Source organism: Felis catus, chromosome D3, assembly GCF_018350175.1.
Source record: "Felis catus isolate Fca126 chromosome D3, F.catus_Fca126_mat1.0, whole genome shotgun sequence".
NCBI classification, from domain to species: domain Eukaryota; kingdom Metazoa; phylum Chordata; class Mammalia; order Carnivora; family Felidae; genus Felis; species Felis catus.
The window spans coordinates 33,035,752-33,062,751 of record NC_058379.1 but is presented as its reverse complement, the minus strand read 5'-3'; the positions used below and the strand labels follow the sequence as shown (position 1 = coordinate 33,062,751).

At 40.9% G+C, this 27,000-nt stretch overlaps 1 protein-coding gene across 9 annotated transcripts in view; it reads left to right on the top strand.

Annotated features, from left to right (window-relative positions):
* PIEZO2 (piezo type mechanosensitive ion channel component 2) overlaps window positions 1–27,000 on the top strand; it is a 465,880-nt gene that overhangs the window by 387,880 nt on the left and 51,000 nt on the right. For 8 of the 9 annotated variants that reach the window (XM_045041959.1, XM_045041957.1, XM_045041958.1 and 5 more), the window contains 8 exons: window positions 202–445; window positions 2,801–2,897; window positions 4,712–4,871; window positions 8,924–9,013; window positions 11,077–11,198; window positions 12,288–12,359; window positions 16,979–17,085; window positions 22,479–22,593. In XM_045041959.1, coding sequence (XP_044897894.1) covers window positions 202–445; window positions 2,801–2,897; window positions 4,712–4,871; window positions 8,924–9,013; window positions 11,077–11,198; window positions 12,288–12,359; window positions 16,979–17,085; window positions 22,479–22,593 — 1,007 coding nt within the window. Of the gene's footprint in view, window positions 1–201; window positions 446–2,800; window positions 2,898–4,711; window positions 4,872–8,923; window positions 9,014–11,076; window positions 11,199–12,287; window positions 12,360–16,978; window positions 17,086–18,363; window positions 18,463–22,478; window positions 22,594–27,000 lie in introns of all 9 variants that reach the window. The other variant, XM_045041964.1, reaches the window with a different exon arrangement.

Genomic DNA, 27,000 nt, shown 5'->3' with positions numbered 1-27,000 from the left:
TCTCTTACTAACTGGGCAAGAATTTCCTACAGACCTGGCAGTGTTGAATGAAAGATGAATACTGAGCCCACGGCCTGCCTTGCTTACGAGAGAGTCAAATGAGTAATATGAACTCCTACCCTCATTAAAGCAGAATCTCTCGACTTAGTTTTTTTGTGTGTTTATATCGTTGCCCTTTGATGGTTCGGTTTTGTTTTCCAGATCGTACTTAGACATGTCCAAAGTGATCATCTTCAGCTACCTCTTCTGGTTTGTCCTCACAATCATCTTCATCACGGGGACAACCAGGATCAGCATCTTTTGCATGGGTTACTTGGTGGCCTGCTTCTATTTCCTGCTCTTTGGGGGTGATTTGCTGCTGAAACCCATCAGGAGCATCCTGCGCTATTGGGACTGGCTGATTGCATACAACGTTTTTGTGATTACGATGAAAAACATATTATCAGTAAGTGCCTCCCACTGTATAACACATTTGTGGTTTCAGCACAAGAGTAAACAATCCATTCAGTGGTTATTAAAAGCCCAATTGCCAGTCACCCTGCTCTCTTAAAAGCCCCAAATGAGATGCTGCAAGGTCAGCATCTCAAGGTCACATGACAAGAGGATGTGTATTTGCATCCTAAAATGTACTTTTCAGTTAAAATCCCCTTTCTTCTGAGGGATAATTTATCACCATTCACACTTTGTGCTACAAAATGGCTCTTTCATGAGCTGAATTAGTCACTGAATCTCTTCCAAAGGCATATCATGTTGGCTTGCCTAGAAAGCATTATGGAAGTACAAAATAAAATGAGCGTAGTTCTCTGTAACACTGTAGGGTGGCGAATGAGGCAGAATGGGCTATTAAATGCACATTTCATGTACCCATGAGATGTAAACACACAGGAGAAGGCAACTTTGTGGTTACCTCTGGGCAGAAGGGTCCTGATTAGGGCTCAGCTAAGCCAGTAGAGGGTTGAGGCAAAACAGATGTCCTTCCTCTGCAAAATTTAGCTGCTCTGCTATTAAATATCCATGTTTCAGGGTACAACTTGTCCCTTGGCCTGGTAGGTAACTTAGACTGCCCACTAGTAATCCTAGAATTGCATCAAATAGTTTGGCTCACAGAACAGCTTTTAAGTTACTTACTTGTTTCACGAAATTAAACGGCAACCTTGCACGAGCTGAACGAGTTAATACATCTCTAGCTGGCCTAAGTCAAAGCGAATCCTTGTGTCCACTACTCTCTAGTAGTGATAGTGCATTAGAGGAGGCGTGATGTGAGAATTTCCTGCTTCTCACCTTCCTGGCTACTTAAAGATGAGCTCGAGAGGCAAGTCTATGAAGTCATTTAAATTTTTTTTGACAGATGTACTGCTGTGTATAGAGGTCTTGGAAAGCCAAGTGTAGGTTGCCATGAATATGTATTCAAGTCATTTACTTTGTCTAAGACCACTGAAATTTTGTCTAAGACCAGTTGATAGTAAAAGTGACTTTTATGCAACAATTTTACCCCACTGATCTTTATTTACGTTTGGGGTAGTATTTGAAAGCTCTTGGAGAGGGTACGAGACAGGACTACAGAATAACATTTTATTTAATAGCCAGTGTGATGGTGAGGGATCTGTTGCCAGACGCCGATTCCTACAACCAGTCCTGAAAATGGTGTAGCTACAAAGTCCATTCATTCATTCATTCATTCATTCTGTAAACCTATATTGCAGACTTGTTCTTTGCTAGACATTACTTTTCTCTTGAAGAACTAGGTACAGTATTGCCTTCAAGTTTTACCCTAATGAACTCACACTCTAAAAGGGAAAACAAACCTACTTATTAGTTATTATAATTTGGTCTGTTAATGCTAATTATCACGACATCTTCGGAAAACCAGAACAAGAAAAAGGAGTGACTCATACCGTGCTTAAGTAAGTTGGGAGCTGACTTTCCAGACGCGATGCCATTTGAACCTGTCAGAGACTTGAAAACCAGAATCAAGGGTGTCCAGGGAGGCAAAGGGAGGAGGAGATTCCCAACCTAGAGAACCCAAATGAAAGCATGACCATGGAGGACAGGTATCGTCACATGGAAAGCGTGTTCCAATGGGCAGGGCAACTCAAGCTGGGTAACTGCCAGTTTGGAAGCAAATTCTAATGACATTTTCCTACCTCACATATCCCCAGGAAATACACACAATTCAGTCATCACCTTTATGTTTTGGCTGGCAATGATTGTTTGTTTAAACTCCTTCCCCCTCAAGATGTGAACTTAACATGCATCATTGTTATGAGACAACTACATGCCAATCAACAAAGAATAATCCTTTTCCCAGAGAATTGGCCAAAAAAGGCTCAGAATACATACTCTTTTCCTATTCTAAGAACTGAACCATGCAGCTGATGTTTGTGATGATCTTCTGGCAAACAGCATAGGTGTAATTTGTCCGATCTTGTGGGAAAGTGACTGTACCAAAATCAAAGTCTTGGGGGTCACTGCTCACCCATTTGATATCACAGAGTTCATCTTGTTCCTGCAATAGTCCAGGATTTTCTCTGTGAAAAGACAGAGGCTTCTAAGTGCTAAAATCATCACACTAAAGACTCTTCCTTTACTCATGGGATTTATCTTCCCCCAGGCAACTATGGTACTTCTAAAGCATCAAATGCATTGCCCCATGGTGACTGAAATTTACATACTACAGGTTACCTCTGGAATCATTAGCACAGAGACTTCACGAATTCTTGCACTTACGGAGATCACAAGACACCAACCTCTTTTTCTGGGTGCAGGGTTTCACAGTTTGCCACTCCCATTTGTTTTTCAGATAGGAGCGTGTGGATACATTGAAAAATTGGTTCAAAATAGTTGCTGGTTGATCCAAGCGTTCAGCCTGGCCTGTACAGTCAAAGGCTATAAAATGCGTAAGTATGAAAAGCAAATTTGGAAGTGGGAGGGCAGGGAAGGAAGAACAGTTGTATTGTTCTAATGTTAAAATCAGGCCAAAGGGGCACCTGGGTGGCTCCACTGAGCTTTCAACTCTTGATTTCGGCTCAGGTCATGATCCCAGGGTTGTAGGATTGAGCCCTACGTACTTAAGATTCTTTCTCTCCTTCTGCCTTTCTCACCACTTGTGTTCTCTCTCTCTCTCTCTCCCTCTCTCTCTCAAATAAATAAAATGAGGGGCGCCTGGGTGGCTGAGTTGGTTAAGTGTCCAACTTCAGCTCAGGTCATGATCTCACGGTTCGTGACTTTGAGCCTCAGGTTAGGCTCTGTGCTGACAGCCCAGAGCCTGGAGCCTACTTCAGATCCTGGGTCTCCCTCTCTCTCTGCCCCTCCCTGACTTGCATGCACATGCGTACACATTCTCTCTCTCTCTCTCTCTCTCTCTCTCTCAAAAAGAAACACTAAAAAAAACCTTATTTTAAATAAAGTAAATAAAATGAAAAAACAAAACAAAACAGAAAAAAAGAGGTCAATTCCCTTTCTAGATGGAGGCTATAGGACTGTAGTACATTATGACTCTATTGTCCATACCATGAAGTGCCCCTATTCTAGACATGTTTAGTCATGTTCTGGAAACGTACAAGACCTGGCAGGTCTGGGGATTGTATGTGGCCTGTAATAATTCCCCAAACTTCTTTGAGTTACATTAGGAAGGGTTACAGAAGTCCATAGGCCTGTGGCGTTTGCAGCTAGATTCTTGGGTAGTCAGAGTACCTCTGACTTCCAGATTTTTCTCTCCTCAGGAAGCTCAGGGAACCTCAAACTCAGGAAGGCAACTAGAAGAACCTCCACGGTTTCTGCAGTTAGACTCCAGGGCAGAGGCAGAAGTTTCTATTCCCATCCTCTGCCTCTTGTACCAGAACCCAGGACAAAACCACACTTGGTCCTCCATGGTGCCCGAAATGGGGGCTACTTGACCACGGCACTCTCTCCACTGTGGCTTCCAATCCAGGCTACCCTTTGCCCAGGATGAAGAGCAACTGGGAATTTGTTTTGATTTAGGATAAGATATCTCGGGGCGCCTGGGTGGCGCAGTCGGTTAAGCGTCCGACTTCAGCCAGGTCACGATCTCGCGGTCCGGGAGTTCAAGCCCCGCGTCAGGCTCTGGGCTGATGGCTCGGAGCCTGGAGCCTGTTTCCGATTCTGTGTCTCCCTCTCTCTCTGCCCCTCCCCCGTTCATGCTCTGTCTCTCTCTGTCCCAAAAATAAATTAAAAAAAAAAAAACGTTGAAAAAAAAAAAGATATCTGTTGATAACCTCTTTTTCTAACAGACCATACTGTGTTAACTGCTCTTCTGGTTATACTCGGATTACCATTCCCAGAATAGCCGGGGCTTTTTGTTTTGTTTTCTGTTTGTTTATTTGTTCATATCAGAGCATTGCCTCTGGCATTGGGACATAGAGACATTATTTCTCCATGGCCCTTGTTCAGGGAGAAAGAAACCTCTCTCTCCCAGAGAGAGAGATCCTGAGGAGGCACCCTTGGTGAAGAGTCCTGTCTGTGCCTTACACTGTTACTTGTGGTCAGTCTTACAAATCAATGTTGACATTGGAATTGAAATGTGTGTCTTTGCTTGTAAATAAATCCATCCATAAGTGGGTCCATGCATCAGAATATTGTTCTGAGGCCTGTGGGGTTTCCCAAGCCTGATTATGCCACAGATATTATAAAATAACAATGAAAATGGATGCTAATTTTAATTTGTTTTTTTTTTTCTACTTTTTGACCCCAGCTGATGATGATTCCTCATGTAAACTCCCCAGTGGTGAAGCAGGAATTATTTGGGACAGCATATGTTTTGCCTTCCTCCTACTGCAGAGAAGAGTTTTCATGAGTTACTATTTCCTACATGTTGTGGCTGATATAAAAGCTTCACAGATCCTGGCATCAAGGTGGGTCAGGCCATGAAATCAAGTGGTTTCTCTTTAAGTATCTGTCTGGAAGTAATATTGCACTGTGCTCTTGTCTGAGCTTGCCTGTAGAACCTGCAATAGGTTAAGAAACCCCTTCTGGAGAAACCAATCCAAGAAGGGTTTAGCACAAGGCCTTGAAAACCTAAACTAGAAGAGTAACAAGAAAGTCTTTGGTACCAAGTCACCCTTACAAAGATCTGGGATGCTACGAGAGGTCAAAGACAGACTGGTCATCTAGAGCCCTCTGGGCACAGACCACCTCACTGGGCATCGCTCATTTTGGCCTCAGGAAGAGCTGTAACACAGACCGTGTTGATCTCTATAGAGACTAGTCCACATTCACCCTCTCTGGCTCTGTCCTAAAAACGGAGAAAAGCACACTTATGTATTATTTTTCAGATTTAGGTTGAGAAGGAGTGTGATAGATACTGAAGCTCATTCTAAACCTTCCTATCCATCTTTTCTTATCTTTTCCTTCCTTTCAACCTCTTTTCCCCAACAACCTGATTTTCTCTTTTAACAAGAGGTCACCGGGCCACACTACCTTCTTCTTCCTAGACTCCACCCTTCTTCCAGTTTTTGCCCCAATCTTGTAGCTTTAAGGGCAAAGACTGGGAAGAAAGCTAGGTATTAAAGGCAATGCCTAGACAGCTCTGCCCATGTCAGGGACACCAGCCTTGCTGATTCCATCAGACCCATGGTGCTAAATAATCTGATAATCATCAGCTTGTCTCATATGGAATTTCCAGAATCTATCATTTTGATTTGTGTTTTAGATTAATACACTTCTGTTTATACCACCAGTGCTCTTAGAGACTATTCCTTCCCTCTGCCAGAATAAACAAAATGTTTATTTCAGAAGCCATTTATAGGGAAGCAGTTCCTGGCCTTTGTTCACTAACTTGGAGCCCAGTAGAAAGAATTTTCAGTAAGGGACCTACATTTACTCTGAGGAGCTTTGTGCCACCATGGGCCCTCACTATGTCCATGAACAGGGACTTCATTTTCTGCCCAATATTGGCCCTAGAATTTACCATTGTAATTGTTTTTCTAACCCCCAGCATATCAGTTTCATTAGAGCACAATGTCTTGTCCTTTTTATTTCTTTTTGTTTCTTTTTCTTTTGGGGGGCTTATCCAAGATATTTTATCCTAATAGAAATTTTATTTACTTGTAGAGCAACTGGTATTTGTGCTGATAAATACGTCTTTTTTTTTTTTTTTTTTTTTGGCTTTTCTTAAACATTTGGTCCTTAGACATCCAGATCATAATAGTAAGCCGGTATTTTTCCCTCAAAGTTATCACAGTTATTTAGAAAGCCATATGCCTCATGTTATAGAAACTGATGGCTTTGGTTCAGAGTACAGCTCGTGCTTGTTCAGGAAGAGCCATGTCTTAACAAGCGTTGAATTCACAACGGAATTTCCAAAGAAAAGACATTCATTCATTTATTGATTTGTCCACAGCCTACTGTGTTACAAGGAGACAGATGGTTGGCCTTCCCCTCACAGAGCTTATAGCCTTGTGGGGAGAAGGACATGTCAACAGGCAGTCACAATGCCATGTGACTAGTGTGATGGTAGGAGAGAAGCCGTGGGGATTATATCAAGGGTACATAAACACCTGCAAATGGCAGGAACCACGGCAGCCTTCCATTCTAAGCGGCACCCTGAGGGATGAACAGGAGGTAGAGGAGGAAGGCCAGGGACACAGCCCAAGTGAAGTTACCAAGGGAAGTTTTCATGAAGAAACCCTGAGAAGCTCAGCATGGTTGAAAAACAGAAATTTGAAGGTGAAGATAATGATGAGAAATAAGCTGGAGAGATAGGGAGACGTCCGATTATCAGGGTCCTGAGAAACCATGTTTATGACTTTAAATTTTTTTTTTAACGCTTATTTATTTTTGAGACAGAGAGAGACAGAGCATGAACGGGGGAGGGGCAGAGAGAGAGGGAGACACAGAATCGGAAACAGGCTCCAGGCTCTGAGCCATCAGCCCAGAGCCCAACGCGAGGCTCGAACTCACGGACCGCGAGATCGTGACCTGAGCTGAAGTCATACGCTTAACCAACTGCGCCACCCAGGCGCCCCATGACTTTAAAAGTAATACCACAGATGATAAGAAGCAAAGGAATGGTGTGGCCTTAATGATGTTTTAGGAGCTCACTCTGCTTGTGGCGTGTACTCAGGACCGTGGGCAAAGGGACCGGTTAGGTGGCTTCTCTGCTGATCCAGAAGAGAGACAATGGCTCAGACCAGGATGGGATAAACTAGGAAGATATTTAAGAGTAAAATCGGCACAACTGGAAAATTGGAAGGAAGGAAGGGAGGTGCAGCTGGAAAGGAGAGGGTAGAGGATGATATGCCCAGGGTTCTGGTTGAAGCAAATGGTGGTACCATTCCCAAATATAGAGATGCCAAGAAACTCTAGACTTGGGAGAACACTGACCACAGACCTGAGTTGTTGGGTTGGTGAGCTTGTAAAACCAAATCCATTGGCAAGTCCAGTGGGAGGACAGGCATGGAGGTGGGAGCAGACTCGAGGGGCCTCATGACCCATATGGGATTAGAGCAGGTGAGTGGTTGGAGGGAATGTGAATGAGAAGAGGGCCCTGGGGAGCATCCACACTTAAGAGATGGGCAGAGAAGACCAGCAACTCTGATCCAGAAAGGAGAAAAGGAAGCTAAGAGAGCATGGTGCCCTTGGAGCCCGAGAAAGGCTGTTTCAAAACAGATGTTCAGCAGACAGAATGTACAAACACAAGACTGAAAATTGAACACGGAAATTGGTGACCTCAACACCTGGGCACCAGAGCCAAACATGGGAGAGCTGAGGTTGAAGGGAAAGGCTTAGGGACAGTGACTGGGAGATATTCATGCACGGACATAGAAGACTGTGAGTGTGCGCGGGTTTTTATTTGCTAAGATTAGCAGGATGTGAGCATGTTGGCATGCTTGTGAGGAGGACTCAGTGGCAGTGAGAAGGCTGAGGATGCAGAAACGGAGCAATAAGGGAAGGATGGAGCCACTCTGGCTGCAGGGATGGGAAGGGACTTGTGCACAGGCAGACCGTAGGCGACAGTGTCACCTTTCCCACTGTCACTGCAGGAAAGAGTTTCCGCAGGCTAGGTGGGAGGCAGCTGAGCAAACTATTGCCTCATGACTTACGTTCTCTCGGGAAGTAGGAAACAAGGAGTGAAGAGCCCTTGACAGAAGTCTAGATTCGAGAAAAGTAGAAGGGGTTTTAAATAGCTGCTGTAGGGAAGAATTCCGAGGGTGCATGAGGAGTCAGCAGATAACGTGCCCAGTCATGCCTGTCCTGCACCTCTGACCACAGGGCTGGCACACCACTGGGTTCCTGCTGACTTGGGATTTACCAAGCGGATATGATCAGATGACGAACCAGAGTTGAAGATATTAAGAGAGGTTGATGAAATAGATCTAGGAGGACCCAAAGTTGGCTTGAAAAGTGAGAACAGGCAGAGGGATTGGAAGGAGGGAAGCAGAGAGGCAAAGAGGCAGGAGACAGACATGCCCGTGATGGAGCTTGAACTCCAGCTTCGCCTATTTCCTTAGCCCAATTCACTCCATACCTGCTTCTGCTCATTGAGTAGGAAAGTAATCTGAACTCACTCCTCCTTGCAAATGGTCCCTCATGGGGCAACTATATATAATAAGGTCAGGTGAGTAATGCTTCGCTAAGATACGAGGTTCAGTGGGACAGGTTTGAAGGGATGCATTCTTTTCAATGTCTTGAAAAACACAAACCATTTTTTTGTTTTGTTTTGTTTTGTTTTACTGACCTTCTGTGGTTGTGAGCAGGCCCACTCCCTCCCGCGGGTGGCTGTGCTGTGTTCATCCACTGGGAAGAGGCCTCTGCACGGGCTCTTGAGACTCCCACTGCCAGCCAGAAGAATCCAGTTAATGACCTAAAAAGAAATGTTTTCTAATCCTCATAATCATTTTCAGGGGAAGGTAAGTAAAAAGGATAGAAATACTGATTTTTTTCTCTATTTCTGATTTTTCTCTAGAGGGGCTGAACTTTTCCAGGCCACAATTGTAAAGGCTGTAAAGGCAAGAATTGAGGAAGAGAAAAAATCAATGGATCAACTGAAGAGGCAGTAAGAAGGCTTTATTTCACTCTTCTCCTTTCCTTTTAATTTTGGTTTGCCTGATCCTGTTGGGCTGGCTCTCCACTCCCAGGTACCCTTAATCCCCTGAAAAACCCATTTGTGTTAACTTTTACAACTTCTGGGTATTTGCTCTGTGTCATGGCAGTAGCTTATGCTCACTGGACTGAAAATGGAAGTAATTTAAAAGAAAGATGGCTGCAGCGTGGTAGAAAGGGGAGCCATGTTGGATAAAACCAATGTCAAGTCTTGGTTCAGCTGCTTACTCTGGCGCCATGAGCACATCGTTCAGATTCTCTGAATTTCAACTTCCTGTTGAAATTAGGGCTCACAATCATATCTGGGTTTTTATAAAGATGAAAAGAGTTCATGAATGAGACAGGGCCTTTGCCAGTACCATTGAGGTGGAGCAAATGTTCATTATATCTGTGGATTAAAGGAATAAATACAGAGTCCTAGCTTTGGAAGGATCTCTAAAGATAGTATGATACAGTCTCTTTGGGAAGAAACTGTTGACCCATGACATTAGATGACTTAAAATCCCCAACAAACTAGAGGCAGTACTAGAAATACAACCCCCGTTTCCCTGTGTTCCCTTCAAGAGCTTGTTTTCTGCCGCAGCGTTCTGGGGAAGTCGAGTAAGGGACTGACTCCACTCAAGAGCTTTGAGAATTTCTTTTTAAAATTAATTAGTTAATTTTTAAATGATCCCTTGAAAAGAATTTTCTTGGAGTGAAATTTTCAGCAGTAAATGTCACTTCCGAGGATCAGTAGCTCTTCATTTGAGGGGCAGGTTTAAGAGCTGATGGCCACGGAATTCAAAACCTAGCCACTTTCTCCAGGAAAGTGGAGACTCCATCAGCCCACCAGGAAAATCCCCCAAGTTTGCTGAGACTACTTAATTCCCTTATGACCTCATTTCCCAGCTCCTTTCCCCATGCAAAAATGTTTGCTAGCATAACTTACACCATCCCATTGCCTGGCTTATTCCGCAATTGACGATATGAGTTACATAAAGTGTCATATAAACAGTTATGGCATAACTGTTGCCATTGTGATCTCTAGTCATCAGCTCAGAGAAATAATAAATTTGGACCCACATGTAGAATGAGTTCCTAATTACCCATCGGGGAAACCTGTTACTATCATTCACTTCACTGAATTTTTCCATTTGCTTTAAGAATGCATCCTCTTAAGTGACAGAAAGTCAGAATATAAAAGAAGGTAGGTAATGATCATTGCCAAAGAGAAGCTAAAAGTGCTGTATAAGTTGCAGGAAGCAGAAATCAGCTTAAAAACTTGAGCAACGTGTCCAGAATTTTAAGAAACTTAAGAACTGAAACACCGCAGGAGGACAGGTCTGGGAGACAGAGTTCAGCACTGCAGTTTCTGAATAGTTGGACTTCCCAATTAAGCAGACAAAATAAAAGGCTCTAACTCAGTAATTAAAGATGCAATAATACATTTTTCCAGAACCAATAGGAGATTAGATTTGAGAGAGAGAAGAGTCACGTGGTCTGATAGAATACTTAAGAACATCTGAAGAGCAACATGCTTTTTACAAAATAGTCCTCACACTTACATACCTGTTCATTTGATTTTCACAACTATGTGAGATACACAGGTATCAATTTTTAAAAATTGCAAAATCTGGAAGAATAAAGGACTTCCATTTCATCGCTAGTGTGTTCAAAATGCCTTTGGTACAAGGTGTAGGTGGACATAAAGTACTGTGTACCAAACTTTAGCATAATTGTGATCATATTATTAAGACCAGCATCTATGTAGAGCAAAATAACAGGGAGATGTGGGGAGACACATATATATACATACATATATGTATACATACATATACACATATATGTGTGTGTAGACATGTATCTATTGTCCCCCAAGAAGATGCTTGTTGCCAATAAAAAAAAAAAACCATTCAAAAGTCCCAAATATTGACCACTTTGTGATTTTACCCACATACATACAAGTGGAAACCCAAACTGATCATGTGGTAACTGTGGGTGTGTTCTTGGCATTGCTGCTGCTACTTTATCTTATAGGATGGATCGCATCAAAGCCAGGCAACAGAAATACAAAAAGGGTAAGGAGAGGATGCTGAGCTTGACCCAGGAATCAGGGGAAGGCCAAGACATCCAAAAACTCTCTGAAGAGGATGACGAAAGTATGTCGAGACGTTTCCCTCTTGTTCAAGTAGCTTGGCATTGAATAATAGCATGATAAGGGCTAGGGCTGTAAGATAACATTACTTTTACTCTGCCGGTATTATGCATGCTTGTATTTTTTTTTTAACTCAGCAAGTTTTACCTTCTGATTGTGAGTGGGATACATGTATTTATTTCACAAAGTACATATGTAATGAATCCGTGACTTTATGAGTATCTCTTCTTCAGCACGATGACTTTAATCAACACATAGCCTAGCTTCTGTCTCACAGAGATGTGTTTCTGAAGAAAATGAGAATGAATTTGCTTAAATTTATTCCTTTAGGGAAAATATTTTAGATATTTTAGGTACACAGTCTATTGTTGTCTTTGATTTCTATAAATGTTATACAAAAATGAAATATGTATGCATATTTTATGTGGTATCTGAATAATGGTAGTTAAGTATCCTTCAATTATTGTCTGTTCCAATGAAGTCTAAAATGAAATATACATTATTATATCTGTAGTATATCTGCAGATTTACTATATCCAATTAAGTTTAAAAGGTCTTCTAATAGAAGTTTGCATGCTTTTCTATTTGAAGGGGAATGGCAAAATAATACATGGTGTTTTCTAATATATAGCACCTATTTAATAACCAATAAATTTGTATTTTTCCAACCATGCATGAAAATAATCACAAGGAAACTCCTGGTTATTGGAATATATGCATCTTCACAAATTATCTGCCACTATATTGTTTTATAAAGTTTAGGTGATGCTTCTTTTCTATTAATTCACCGGAAAATTCAATGTGCGATGCCTTTTTGAGAGCTAACCTTCTTTCTTATATTTCTTTATATGCACTCTATTACTAAAAAGAAAGCAAAAATGTGGCATAATGTTCCTAGAACACTTAGTATTTGCCTTGTGAAATCGCCTGCTCATGCGTGTAAACATTTCAGATTTGATATAGTTTCTTTCCCTGACGTCTGATGTACTTTTGCAACTTACCTAGATTTTGACATTTGAGTTGTTAAAGCGTGGTTTTCAAAATTTGTTTTCTCACTTCATAAGAATTAATATTTGGACATATTTTATTTTAGGAGAAGCAGACAAACAGAAAGCCAAGGGCAAAAAAAAGCAGTGGTGGCGGCCTTGGGTTGATCATGCTTCCAGTAGGTTTTCTTGATCCTCTTACAATTTCATCGATTCTAACCCTTATATCCTTGACCAGAATTCAGGCGTCCCCATGACCTGTGTCTTCCATGCATGGTTTGATCCTTGTGACTTGATAGGGGGTCAGAGTGTAGGAAAATTTTCATAGAAATGGGTCTCTGGGCCCTGGTGATGGAACCTTCCAGAGAAATCAGCTGATTACCATGCTGTCTGAAGAAAGCCCCACATGTGGCTGACACATGCCTGAGCATCCTAGGGGCTCAGAAAGCGAAGAATTGCTACCTTTTTATCTAATTCTGAGGTCCAGAGCTCTGCTGATACGTATTTGTCTTGTAACTGAAAACCCTTATTGAACATGAGTTTTGGCTCCCCCTGGGAGGATACTCATTAAGTTCAAAGTGTTTGTGACCCTCTTTGTAAGGCACTAGGCATGGATGCCGATGAGTCTCTCCTCCCCCTTCTTCCCAGAGCTTTGATTTTATTTGCATGTAAGGTCTTTTGGCAATTTATTGAATATAAAGGTGAGGCTAACTTAAAATGTGTTCACTTTCTCATTCTGCCTCTGCCCCAGTTTCAAAAGGCTCTCGTACTACATTCCACATTCGAAGCCTAGCATGTGGCATGGCTGTAGAGCCACCAGCCATGACCAATTCAGAGCAGAGGTGGACAACAGTTTTTGAAAAGCAGAGCTTCATGGCCACATAGAATTAAAGTTTCCCTCCTGATCATTAAAAGAAATGAGGGGGGTGGCGCCTGGGTGGCTCAGTTGGTTAAGCATCCTCCGACTGTTGATTTCAGCTCAGGTCATGATCTCAGTCGTGGTCATGATTTCACAGTCGTGGGATCGAGCCCTGTGTCAGACTCAGTGCAGAATGGGGAGCCTGCTTGGGATTCTGTCCCTCCCTCTCTCTCTGCCCCTCCCCTGCTATTGTTCTCTCTTCCTCTCTCTCTCAAAATAAATAAACTTTAAAAACAGGAAAAAAGGGATGAGGAATTATGGAACTCAGTGGCTATATTTGTTCTGCTTAGCAAAGGAAATATCACTCACGATTGGCCAGTGGACGGTCTTAGAATGGAATGATCCATTTCAGTCTGACCTTCCTTGCGTTTGTTTAAATATTGAATAATTATTCATTATGTTGCAAATTACTAATAATACCTTCAGGCCTTTATGCCTTATTCTGTGGCTTAATAACTTCAGCTAAGGTGATCAGACAGGGACTATCACTGGGGCCCACAGTGTCGCACGATGGTGGGACAGACTCTACTGACGGGATCTTCAGAATCACTAGAAAATCAAGTTGATCAGAATGTTTTGCCGTGCCTGATTCTTCGTGTCTCTGAGATATAGTGTTGGCTTCTCTCGCCCCAAAATTAACTTTCTAAAATCAGCAAGCCGATTTAAGGAAGTATTAATTCAAAATTTGCTCAACACGCCTGAATGATACGAAATTTAATCCCAAACATTGAATTTATAGCATTATGTGAGGGAAAAAAAAAAAAAAACATGACTCTCAATGAGTTTTGTTTCACCTGCTGCCAAGTCAAAAGACAAAGATTCACATCGAAATTCTGTGTGACTCTTGAATCTTTTGTTCATTGGCATGTTCGTCATGCTAACGATCCAATAATGCAGCACACTGTAAGCCTGTTTCTATCAAGTCACAAGAAAACTGTGCTTATCTTTCTGTTTGTAAAGGGCCCTTTGCTAGTTTAGACAGACCTATCCATTTCGACATTGTGTCCTACTGAATGTTTTCTCTCTCACCTGGGGTAAATTCCCATTGCAATTGTAGTTGTCTTTCCTTTTCTCGTCTAAACATTGAATTTTGGAAGGAATTGGATATGGTCTTCGATAATCATCTTACAAGTTGGTAATAACTGAAAAAGAACTGCTTATGAAGGTTATTGACTTTAGTTTTCTGATTCATTTCACCCTCATTATATCGAGTTCTTGAAGACTGGTATTAAATTAAATGTGCCTTGTTACAACACCTCTTGGTGCAATAATGCAGGAATGTGTGTAATGCATGGTTTGGAATCAGATTCTGACCGTGGTGTTAAAATTTTTCCGCAAAATACATTTCCTTTTACCAGCTCATGAGGAAAGGAAAGGAATGACTCTGTGGATTATTTCTTAGGCCATGAGTTCCAAAAGTTATCTTTAGATCTGGAAGCACTTTACTAAAAGCCCTTATTTCAATCTCTTGAGTCACTGGGCTTTTGCCTAGATGGTTCCTTACAGGTGCGGAGTGTGAGAATACATGTAGTTGAATACCGTTGTGTAAGTCTACAGATGATACAGTGATATGGCCAAGTTGTTCATAATACTGGCAAGCAGTCAAGATCTTAACATAGTCTGTAGGTGGCCAATCTTCCACTTCCATACCTATGTGCACACATGCGATTGCATTATTGCTGTTCAATGATACCTTCCATTCCAAGGTAATATGCCTCCATGCCAATTCAGTACCTTCCTAAAGTAATGACAAGCCTCACTCTATTGTTAAATATCTGAAACAGAGGTCCGGGCTTCTGGGGATACAGGTGGTAGGTTTTAAAAGTTATTTTCGCACTCAGTTCAGCAATCACATCAATATCCACATGTTTCTGGATACAGGCTGGGGGCAGGATCGCTCTCTGAACTAACAAATGTGTATGTAAGAGCTTCTCTCCTTATTATTAGCAGATAGCACCGAAGAAAACACTCTCTGTTGTTTTCGTACTTTTATCTCAGTACCATTTCATAAACGAATAGGGGATTTTCCTAAGCATTTCCTTCTTTGTTTTAACGTGTCAATTCTACTTCTCGCATACAAATTGATTGTTTTTTTAAAATGATCAAATCGGTGTTGTGACTGTTTGAGAAGAAAACCGTTTGGGCTCACTGTGTCCACACGAGTAAAAGTCACAGAAGGTATGATTGAATACAGTTGAAGCTATTGTTGATTTTAGAGCCTATAATGAGGGTAAAATGCTCAATCCTGTAATACTCTGTTTTTTACCAAATGACCATGTGACATAGAGTCCATGTAACTTTCCTGCAAATGTCTGAGCTTACTTGAAGGCATTACTTTAATGGTCTTCCTCACTGTCAAACGTAATGCTGTGACTTTGGTTTGTTCTTGCTTATTCTTACCTTCTGTTGTATTGCATTTATTCCCTCGGGCCTGGACCCAGTACTCTGGGCCTGGTTCTTTCTTCAAAATAAAAATAACAAACTACAGTGCTTCTGTTCAAGGATATAAGGCCCAATTCATTCCGTGTGCAACTTCACGGATGGAGGCTTCAGATACGGTCTGAAACCGTTGGGCAAAATTACCTACCTTCTGGCCATGTTTAGTGATGGTCACGCAACTAATTTTAAACAAGCCAAGGTGTTCCATTACCTTACAACGCACGAATCCAAAAGATCACGGAAGACATCATGTTATGTCGTCCAAAAGACACCTCAGCATTTGAAAACTTGAATGTACCTTGAAAGTGCTACTATGTTTTTCCCCCGCAATGATGGTACAGTTCTTGTAGCATCGGCAATACGTACACTGGGTCTCTTTTCTCTGATAAACTTAACGTAACGCTCAAGCCGACAAAGATGGGATTCTCAAATTTCTTTAAGTCTCTGGACATTTCAGCTTCCTCTGCTCCTTTTAACACAGCAATATGTTCTTGCAGGGAGAAGATCAGGCAAGGCAAGGCACGGACTATCCAGACTGTCTGTGCTTTGTGTCTTCTGGTCAGTATGGTTCTCCTCACATTTCAGTGAGCAGCCGGAGTTCCTTGTTGACCAGAAGCCCAACAGCGCTAAACCATATCGGCCATGTCTGCCGTGCCTCAGTCTGTCCCGTGCTACTTGTAGAAACAGCCAGAGTGGTGGTGGTGGTGCTGTTTTGGTAGTTGGTTTTTTTTGTTTTGTTTTGTTTTTTTAATGTTACCTGCCCATTTCCTCCTTGTGGCAACGCGTGTGTGTGTTGGGGGGGGGGGAGGGGGGCGGGGGAATGTTTTTTGTGTTTGTTTAACTCTTTCAAATGTCTTGCCATGTATGCTCTGTCCCCTGTGTCACATGCGGAGCAGCCAGGTCTGCAGAGTGTAAAGTGAAGTCGAAGTCGGTGATGCCGATTCTTGGTCCTGAATCAGCCTAATTGGCGTCTCTACCACACGCCGGACCCATTCAGACAACACCAAATCCTCTACTTCACTTTGGCCTCGTCTAAAGGACCCAAATTGCCGACTGGTCTGAGTTGTGAAACTGTAACCGTTTTCCATCCACTATTTTGGCCATCTTGGTAACAAAACTGGTTGCTGCAGAGTTGATCCGGTGTTATCTGTGTAAAATTTACAACGAAGAAGGAAGAGAGTATCGGATAAACCCAGCAGTGGCCAGTTTTCTTACATGGCATAGACAAGGCCTCATGCTCTGTAGACCCGGCCACACCAACACCATGTAGTGTTAGCCCAGAATGAGTTCTCTTCATCTCTTGTTTTTCCCCCCCTGCCAACATCTCTTGCTGGTCTTTTGTGGACAATGTGTATATCGGTGGGGGGGGCAGTTCACTAATAAGCCCTTAATGATCTCATCTCTCTTGCAAGAAATAAGTAAATATTTTGTTTTGCTTAGTGGTCAGGAGTGGAGATTATTATTTGTTTGAAACGGATAGTGAAGAGGAGGAAGAGGAAGAACTGAAAAAGGAAGATGAAGAACCTCCGAGAAGGTCTGCTTTCCAGGTAATTCTGGGGTTGGGAAAACCATGCCCTTTGCTGGTTGAAGGGCTTTTCTTTCCGACAGACCTTGAATGCAGGCCTAGACTTCTTCTGCCATGTTCACGTGTGTTATAGCTTCCAGAAGCTTCTAACTTCCACCTGAAATCATCCATCCCTCATTAAACTGTAACGCTGCTTGCCCTCAGCTTCGGTGTAATTCCTGCCATTCAAGAACACTGTTCCCACCAGGTGTTTGCTCCCGTGCATCAAAAACCCTTCTGATGCTATAAACCAAAAATAAAGCTTCCCTGGGTGAACTTTATTTTTCTGTTACAAGTAGAAGGTGAAGAAGACTTCTCTGGCATTGCTCTGGATTGCTTGAGCAGACTTCCCATTTTGAGACGTGAAAGAGTTGATCATAAAAATAAAGCACTTGCTTTGTTTTGAAACCAACGCCACTTCCATGTCACCTCACATTTTGCAGATCCATTTCATTTGTGTTGTCAAAGGTTTGCGACTGTACTGCAGTCATGAAAACAGCCAGCACAGTCCTGATTTTTTCCTCTTAGCTGCCTTTCCTTTTCAGAATGTGCCACCTCATTCTTGGTGACATAGCTCACCAGCCTAATACGGTGTACCCAGTGATTGTCTAAGCAATGCTTGTTAGCGATGAGGACTTGTCATTAGAGTTACACATGGGGTGAAAGCTTGGCATATATTTCTTTTACCAAAGAGTCACTTGTGAGGACTGTTCTTTCCCGTTCATTACAATCCAAGACATATGGAGCGATACCCATCAAGCCGCATGATGTGTCCATGAAAAGGTCATTGTCACTCTGCTGACCGGGTCTCCTCAAGCTGCAGGGTTACATCCACCCCTGTATTCCCAACGACATTGAAGAACTAAATTATTTATGGAGCCACCTTGCTCTGATGCTTCCTCGCTGGCCCCATCGCTACTTGAGTTGTGTCTCTTAAAGGTGGTGTCTGTGCGTGTGGCTGGCTCGTCAAATACCGATGACCTGACGTGTGTATCTTTAGTCTCATGAGTTTCCTTATAACCATCACTCATTCAGCCAAGAAGAGAACATTCCTCACCGTGTTTATGGATTACATGCAATGGCTGACTATTTTCCTATTCCGAACCGACAAGCAAAGCACATTTGTTCCAGCTTCAGTGATGGGGCACGTTTTAACCTAGCTGATGTAACCGTAGAGACAAATTCATACTGACGTCATATGTAAAATTGTTAGTCTTTGATGTTTTTCTACTAATCACTCTCGCTTTGTCCTTCTTTGTAGAGAGCTATTGGGAAGTTTGCGTCGGCCATTTTAGCCTTGCCAAAGTCTGTCATTAAACTTCCCAAAACTATTCTTCAGTATTTAATCAGAGCTGCAAAGGTATTTGATGTTTCACTGACGTGTGGTGTGTGACCCTCCGCTCTGTAGAAATTTAGGCAAGCAGATCCCTGTCGCCTCCATCTGCATTTTCCCTGCTCTATAGGTCGTACAACGGAGGAAGTATAAGAACTTAAAATATCAGGGAAACATTTCCAAGGAGAGTTTTGAGAAGCCAAATTTCTTACTATTTCATTCTTGTTCTTCAGTTGACACAAGAGCCTATCGAGACATAGAGAGAGAAAATGCAGATACGTATCTACTCTGTCCTTCTTGTAGTTTGGCCTACGTCACATCTCATTTGAAAAGGGTCACATCTGGTTGCATGCGTCAGTCATGATGTGTAAAATGTGTGATAATCGTTCTCAGAAAGCTGGTAAAATTATGACCAAGGTAATAGAAGACTCCTTTTTCTCCACCTTCTTGTTGGCTTCCCTTTCAAGTCTCCATCTTCCCTCAATCGGATATCGTCTTCCGTTTTACTCTCCTGCCTTTGGTACAATTCCTCACAAGACCGTGCTGCCATGTACGGTCTGTGGAGTTTCTCACGCCCATGTCACCAGAGAGAGTGCGGGATCAACTGCGAAGAGGCTATTTGTCAATTAATCTAATGCACAGCAGAAAGTATCCAGCTACCTGGGCGGTAGCCACCCATTATTGAAAATCATAAATAATGAATTACTGTTCATGTACTTTATAGAAAGCTGGTTCTGTGCACTTAGTCTGGGCAGGCACTTAAACTCTCAGGTCTTTATGCTCATGTGTTTAGCAAATGTTTGGACAGTGAGGGGGACCAGTGCTTCTCCCATTTTACCTGGGACCTATTTAAATGCAGGTTATGGAAATTAAGCAGGTCCTTGAAATTCTGTATTTCTCTCAAACTCCCAGGGGACAGACAGCTGGGGGTCCATCTTGAATAGGAGGGTCTAAGCTTCTAGGTTCCTCCCATCTTTAAAATGCCAGCGTTCTGATTGCTAGTTTAATATTCTATGTTTTAACTTCCCTAAGATTCTTTTTCTTTTCTCTTTTATGACTACCATATAAGTCTCTCCATTCATATTTAAGAATTTATATGAAAGATTGCAATGTAATTATCCCCGTCTTACTTTAAAAACAAAAACAAGAAACAAAACAACTTCTTTCAGACAACATAAAGAAAGTCCTGGGTTACACATGAATCAAAGGACAGTCTATTAAATTTAACCAATTTCCGTTAAGGATCTCCATTCGCTTCAATAAAGTCCTCTCCTGTTTGAAAAATTAAATGCTTTTTGCATAGTACATTATCAGGAAAATGAATCTCATTTCCCCCCCTACTAGGTAAGATAAGCTTAAGATAAAAATCATATAAGACTTAAGATAAAATTTAAGGTAAAGTAAGTGAGTGAATAAATGAGTGAATGAATGAATAAATAAATAAGTAACTAGAATTTAAGATAATGTTGAGAATACAGACTAATAATGGCAATTTGAAGAAACCAAAGTTCATTTATGAACATTTTCTTGTATTTTTTGTACTTATGGTTAGTGGTGTGGGTGTCCCATGAACTTGAACAGTGGTTATGGCTGCAATGTGAGAATTGAGAAGTTTCAGTAAGAAACTTCCATTTCTCCACTCAATAAGAATTGGGATTTTTCCTCCTACTTTGTCATCACCATTTCCTGAAATAGACTGACCCTCTATCAAATGTTCCTGGCACTATACCGAGTTTGTAGCTCCAAAGGTCAACATTAAGATAATTTACCTACAAATAGGGACTCCTCATAAGATTTTCTTCCTCTCTCTTTTTCCCCCTTCTTTGAATTATGTAAATTCTCATCTTAGTGAGAAAGCTTCGTCATTTGGGATTATAGGTAGAACCAGGAGTTTCCTTTTAATAAGGCAAAATCTTTTTTTTTTAATTTTTTTTATGTTTATTTATTCTGAGAGAAAAGTAGAGGGAGAGAAAAAGTGGGGTAAGGGCAGAGAGAGAATCCCAAGCACAGACCTGATGCAGGGGCTCAAACTCACAAACCATGAGGTCATGACCCAAGCCCAAACCAAGAGTCTGACGCTTAACCAACGGAGCCACCCAGGTGCCCCAATAAGACAAAATCCTAATGATACTCCCCCATCTACAAGAGTTCTGCAATTCTGTCCTAAATGACCCTTGTCTCTCTCCTCACCCTCCCTCCCCATTTTTCTCCAATATAAAAGAATTCCTCAAACTTGTATACCTAATGCATTCACAAACCCTGAATTACTCTTTTATTTTCTATCTTGGGGATTCTGGCATTATCTAAAAGCAATATGGTCATAACCCATTTTTTTTTTAAAGAAAATGTCACCGTATGTTGCTCTTAAACCTGAAAATTTCTTGCATCTAGCAGTTCAGATTTTTTTTTTAAAGAATCAATATTTTCTGGAAGCAAGTTTGCTTATTAATTTACTAAACCTCAAAGATATTCTTTTTGGTAGGTGACAGGTTTAATAAGCAAGGGAACTTACATATTTGGCAAAGATATTCTTTCTTCTTTTTTAATTTTTTTTAATGTTTATTTTTGAGAGAGAGACAGAGACAGAGACAGAGCATGAACAGGAGAGGGGCAGAGAGAGAGAGGGAGACACAGAATCCGAAGCAGGCTCCAGGATCTGAGCTGTCAGCACAGAGCCCAACGTGGGGCTTGAATTCACGAACCACGAGATCATGACCTGAACCGGAATTGGATACTTAATCAACTGGGCCACCGAGGCACCCCCAAAGATATTCTTGATAGAGTTCCCAAGTAGCATGCTTAGTAAACATCTACCATAAATTCCTTCATGTGGTCCTTCTTTGTCCAGTGTCAGTTCATTTCTCAAAATACATTTTTGGCAGAAAATAGGATTATTTTTTGCCTCTTGGATTTATTATTATTCAGAAACAATACAGATGTTACACTTGTGTTAGTTGCCATTAGATTCAGATTTCTACCATTGGGAAAAAAGAAATTCTCTTCCTTAGTCACCCATGACTTTTACACTTCCGTACATCAAAAAGTTGGGTCCCTCTTTATTTTTACTGACCTCACAATGCCTGTGGTTTGCTTACACTGTGTTTTCCAAGGATTCCTGAAATCTGAAATTCATACAGAGTACAGTGAAAGTGTCTGGGTTTACAAAGTGGCCCCACAAAACAGCCCTCCAACTTGAACATCATAATAGAAAACCCAGCTTCCCTGAGACCCAGGTGGCTTTGTGGGTGCATGAGGAGCATGCCTGCTTGGCTTCGTGATTACAGATGGCTGACTTTGTTTACCAGGGTTTTCTTTTTGTTCCTTCTGCATGATTTGGGAGACTATTGGTGGGTGGACTGTTCAACATTGCTCTGCAGTGGTTATCGGTTCTATCATATTAACGTAACCGTTTTCAGCTCTTGAATGAAAATGACAAAAGGCAACCAAGGTCACCACAGTTTTCCTTCCAGAACATTCTGGAATAACTCTGTAACCTTAATAGCGCACTCATTTTTCCTCTCCAAATACTAATCAGTCTACAGAACCCTTTCTCAAGTTGCTGGTCATAGCTGTTTTTCACAAGGGAGAGCATCAGATGTACTAAACTCTTTTCCCAAAGTAAATGAGTAAACGATGTTTTGTTTTTGACTCAAAGTTTATTAGTGAGGGGAGAAAACCACTCCAGTGACACTTAGCAAGAGGTCCAGCTTATTCCTATTGTGTGTAATACAAGAGTCAGTCACTGTCACAAGTGGTAGTGGTACATGGGGACTTGGGGGGAATGATGGTCACCCAAAGTATCTCCTGACTATGATACCAAATGAAATACACTCCTACAACATCTGTTTTCATATTTTATTTCATGATCATGGAAATAGCGCAGGTCAACTGAGAATACTGAGGGATGTGGGAGCAGAAGATTTAGTTTGTGCTGGCAGAAAAATATGTATATATTTCCAAAAGTCAGGAAGCTTGGTGTTGGTCCCTTTTCTTTTCATTTAAATATTAAAAAGGCAGAAAATAATTTAATTTTCTCCCTTCAGTTTGTTTATCAAGCCTGGATCACGGACCCTAAAACAGCACTCCGACAGAGGCGCAAAGAGAAAAAAAGGTCTGCAAGAGAAGAACAGAAAAGAAGGAGAAAAGGATCTGGGGATGGTGAGTGTTGAGTGAGCGCAGGGCCCAGCCAGCACTCTCTGTCCCTGTGGCCCTGGGATCCCAAAGGGAACCACAAAGGACAGAAGCTTTGGAGGAATGACTTTCTTACATTCTGAGGAATGCACAGAGTTCTACTTGTCCTTCGTTGCTTGTGTCTGACCCTTGGAATAAATAAAAATGTAAATTTAAGTTAAGGTACATTTTATAAAATAGAGAAAGGAACAAATTAAACTCAAAGTAGAAGGAAGAATTAATGTTTTAAACAGATGTTAAATTATAGAAAAGAAATACAAGACAAGATCTATCGTTAAGTGAAAAGCTGTTCTTAGAAAAAACTAGTAAAATGGGTAAACCTTTGGAAGTTTGATTAAGAAGATAAGGAAAAACACAGTATCAGGAACCAAAAATGGAACGTAACTACCAATGCCATATTCCACATCACATTTGAAAACATACGATAGGAAAACATTTCTAAAGAGGGGAAAAACTCCAAGCTACAGCTAAGCACCAAAAGTGGAGTGAAAGTTCAAGTGGGGCACTCAGAAAAAATATTTGCATTATATATATCAGACTAAGAAATAGTATTCTGGATATATTAAGGACTTCTAAGAAGCAGTAAAAGAAAAGTTCAACCCAATAGACGAATAGATATGAAAAACAATTCACAGATCAGGAAACGGAAATAGACAGAGGAGCTCAGCTTCACTACTAATAGGAGAACCACAACCCATATTTTGACATACTGTTGTTTTGTTGTTGTTGTTTTTGTTGCTTTACCTATTGGATTGGGAAAAAGCCAAACATTCGTTAATTTGTTAACATCACCATTTGGAGTTAGTGGGAAGAGAAGTGTTTGTATGAGTTACAACCCATATAACACGACGAGCGGTGTCGTAGAGTAGTGCATCCCCTTTGAACAGCAATGTGTTGATATCTGTAAAAATGTTAAATGTCCATCTCCCACTACAGATCGATCCCTCTTCTAGATGTGTGGTTCAACTCGAAGCAATATCTGCACATGTGCACAAGGACCCATGTCTAAGAATACCTATCAAACATCATTTGTTTTGTTAATAACAAAAACTTGGAAGCATTCTCAATGCCTACATAAAGAAGAGTCAAGTAAATTATGTTACTATATATTATAAAATTCTATTCGGTAGTTAAAAAAGTGAGATGGATTATAGCTGATCCTAGAACAATGTGGGGGTTGGGGCACTGACCCTCACACAGTCAAAAATTTTGTAAAACTTTTAACTTCCCCAAAACTTAACTAATAGTCTACTGTTGACCAGAAGGCTTACTGCTAGCATAAACAGTCGATTAACACACATTTTGTATGTTATATATGTTATATACTGTATTCTAACAATAAAGTAAGCTAGAGAAAGGAAAATGTTATCAGGAAATCATAAGGAAGACAAAATATATTTGCAGAACTTTACTGTATTTATTTAAAAAAAAAACCCTCCACGTATAAATGGACCTGCACAGTTCACACCTGTGTTGTTCAAGGGTCAGCTGTACTTTAAACTTGACATACTCTTAAATGAAAAGTACTGTGTTACAAATGGCAGCACATTATGAAACCATTTATGAAACAACGGAAACCAGCGTTCCTCAAGACAGTATTTTGCATTTTTAATGCATGCATATAACGGTGTATAAATGCAAGAGAAAGATCAGGAAGAATACTTATCAGTTACTAACGGTGGTTACTTCTGGGGGAGGAGTGAGGAGACTGAGATTAAGTGGTATGATTATCTGTTATATTTTGATTCATTACAAAGAACATATACATCGATTTTTTGTGTGAAATTAAAAATGTATTCAAAACTCAAAGAAAAGCATAATTACTAATGGAACTCTAACTGCACAATCTGTCTCCTTTTTGACCATTCTGCCCCCTGCTACCTCCTGGTAGCTTTAATTTGATTTTACTTTATTGGTTTGAAAGACAACATGAAGACACAGCCAATGTAACAAGTAAGCAGTCAAGAGCTAGATGCAGAATCTCCCTTGGAAACCCACCCCCACAGGTGCCAAAGCCTCAGAATATGTAGTGTTCATTTCCAGTCCTTACTCATGTGTGTGTGTAAATATGCAGGCACCATTTCCTTGGTTTACTTTCAAAAATGAATCCGTGCTATACAAATCGCTCTGGGGTAATCATTAGCAATGTATCATAAACATTTCTCATATTAAGTATTTATAAAACTATATCCTCTTTTTCTTAATGGCTGCAAAATACTCTACAATATGGATATGCATAATTTATTCAACTATTCCATCACTAATGGGCATTAAGTTTGCTTTCAAATTTTTGCCACAATGAATAATGCTATCATAGATATTCTTGCACAGAAATTCATACAGTCATACATACATGTGAGTGTGAACGTGTGTGTGTGTGTATGTGTGTGTGTGTGTGTGTGTGTGTAGTGTAAAGCCACAAAGAACACAGACTTTCCACAGAAAAGTCATCAAAAGTGGGATTTCTGAGTTAGGGGGTGTGACTTGTTTTTTTACTTTAATCTATAGTTTCCCAAAAGGTTTTAGAAATTTATACTCCTACGTGTAAGGGATAGGAGTGTCCATTTCCCTGTACCCTTACCCTACAGGATGTTATTACTTTTTTTTTTTTTTTACTGTTGGTCTTTCTTAGGGATGACAAATGACTTTTGTTTTCATTTGAGCTTTCCTAACTAATAAGACTGAACATTTTTTATTTCCTATTTTTCATGGCATTTTGCTTCCCAATCTAAGATTTAAACATTTTTATCATTTTTCGTAGTATCATTCTACTGGGTTGTTTGCCCTTATTAATTTAGGGACTATTTATATGTTAGGGATAGTATCCTTTTTTCATGTGTTACAAGTTTGTTTCCCCATCCAATTTTTATCTTTTGATTTCGTTTATGGTATCTATTATCTAAACGAGTTTTAATTTTTTGTGATGTCAACGAGGTCTCCATGTCTTTTTTTTTTTTTTTTATTTCAACGTTTGTTTATTTTTGGGACAGAGAGAGACAGAGCATGAACAGGGGAGGGGCAGAGAGAGAGGGAGACACAGAATCGGAAACAGGCTCCAGGTTCTGAGCCATCAGGCAGAGCCTGACGCGGGGCTCGAACTTACGGACCGCGAGATCGTGACCTGGCTGAAGTCGGACGCTTAACCAACTGCGCCACCCAGGCGCCCCGAGGTCTCCATGTCTTTTTGCAGTTTCTAGGTTTCCATGTTGCTTAAGAAAGTCTTTCCCCCACATATAATACAAATGGTCTCCCTTATTTCCTCCCAAGTCTATTTACATGTTGAATTTTTATTCCATGAAGTAGAGATCTACTTTGTTTACTCTTACATAGATAGACAATTATGCTATAGCCCTGCTGACTACATGATCCTCCCTTTTCCGAGTGAATTTAAATGCCACTTTTGTCAATATTAAGCTCCTAATTATTCTTTGGTATGTTGCTGGACTCTGGACTTTGATCCACTATCCTACTGTCTAGCTCTGGGTCAGTGTCATCTGTTGAGTTCAGTAGCTTATAGAGGTTTTAATATTTAGTGTTGCAAGTTCCCCTCACTACCCCATTTATTTTTCCAACCTTGTATTTGCTTTTTTCAGACATTTGTGCTTACAAAATTCATTGACTGGCTCTAAAAATGTGTCTTTTAGTCATCTTGTAAAGATCTCGTTGCTCTGTGTCATGGCGACTATTCCATGCGCAGATGTTGACCTTCAGATTGAAAACAGCAATAATTAGAAGATACCGGGACTGAAATAGATGCTTATTTATTTCTTTAATAAATATTTATTTAGCCCCTTCTTCTTTGGCAGAGGGGCTCATCTCTTCCAGATTACTTTCAGACAGAGGAAGCACACCTTCCTAAGTGCCAGGTGTTGCCATAAGTGCTTTCTATGCAGTAACTCATTTGTCCTTACAACAGTCCAAGGCATTTTACTCTCCTTGTCCCACAGATGAGGAAATGAGGTACCAGAGAGGGAAGAAACTGGCCTCAGGTCACACAACCATCCAGATGGGTCTGGAATTCATGCAGGCATCGTGGCTCCAGACCCTCTATCTTGACAAATGGGGAACACAAGTATAGGGGAAAATCCCTTATGGTGTAGAAAGTGCAGAGTTTCACTTAAAAAATTAAGCACAGATAAAATAGTGTGGGACTAGAAGAAAAAAGGAGAACTTATAGCTGGGAGTGTTAAGGAATGCAGTGCTTCATGAAAAACTCTTTTAATAGAGCCTGACATCTTGCCAGAAGAAAGCAAGGCCATGTATGAAAACTAAAGGGCAGGTCAGCTTAGTTGATAAAGACAGGATGTGAAACAGAGTAGTGGAAAACAGCATAGAAAGTAAGTTTGAAAAGATTAATTGAAGTTAGATTGTGAA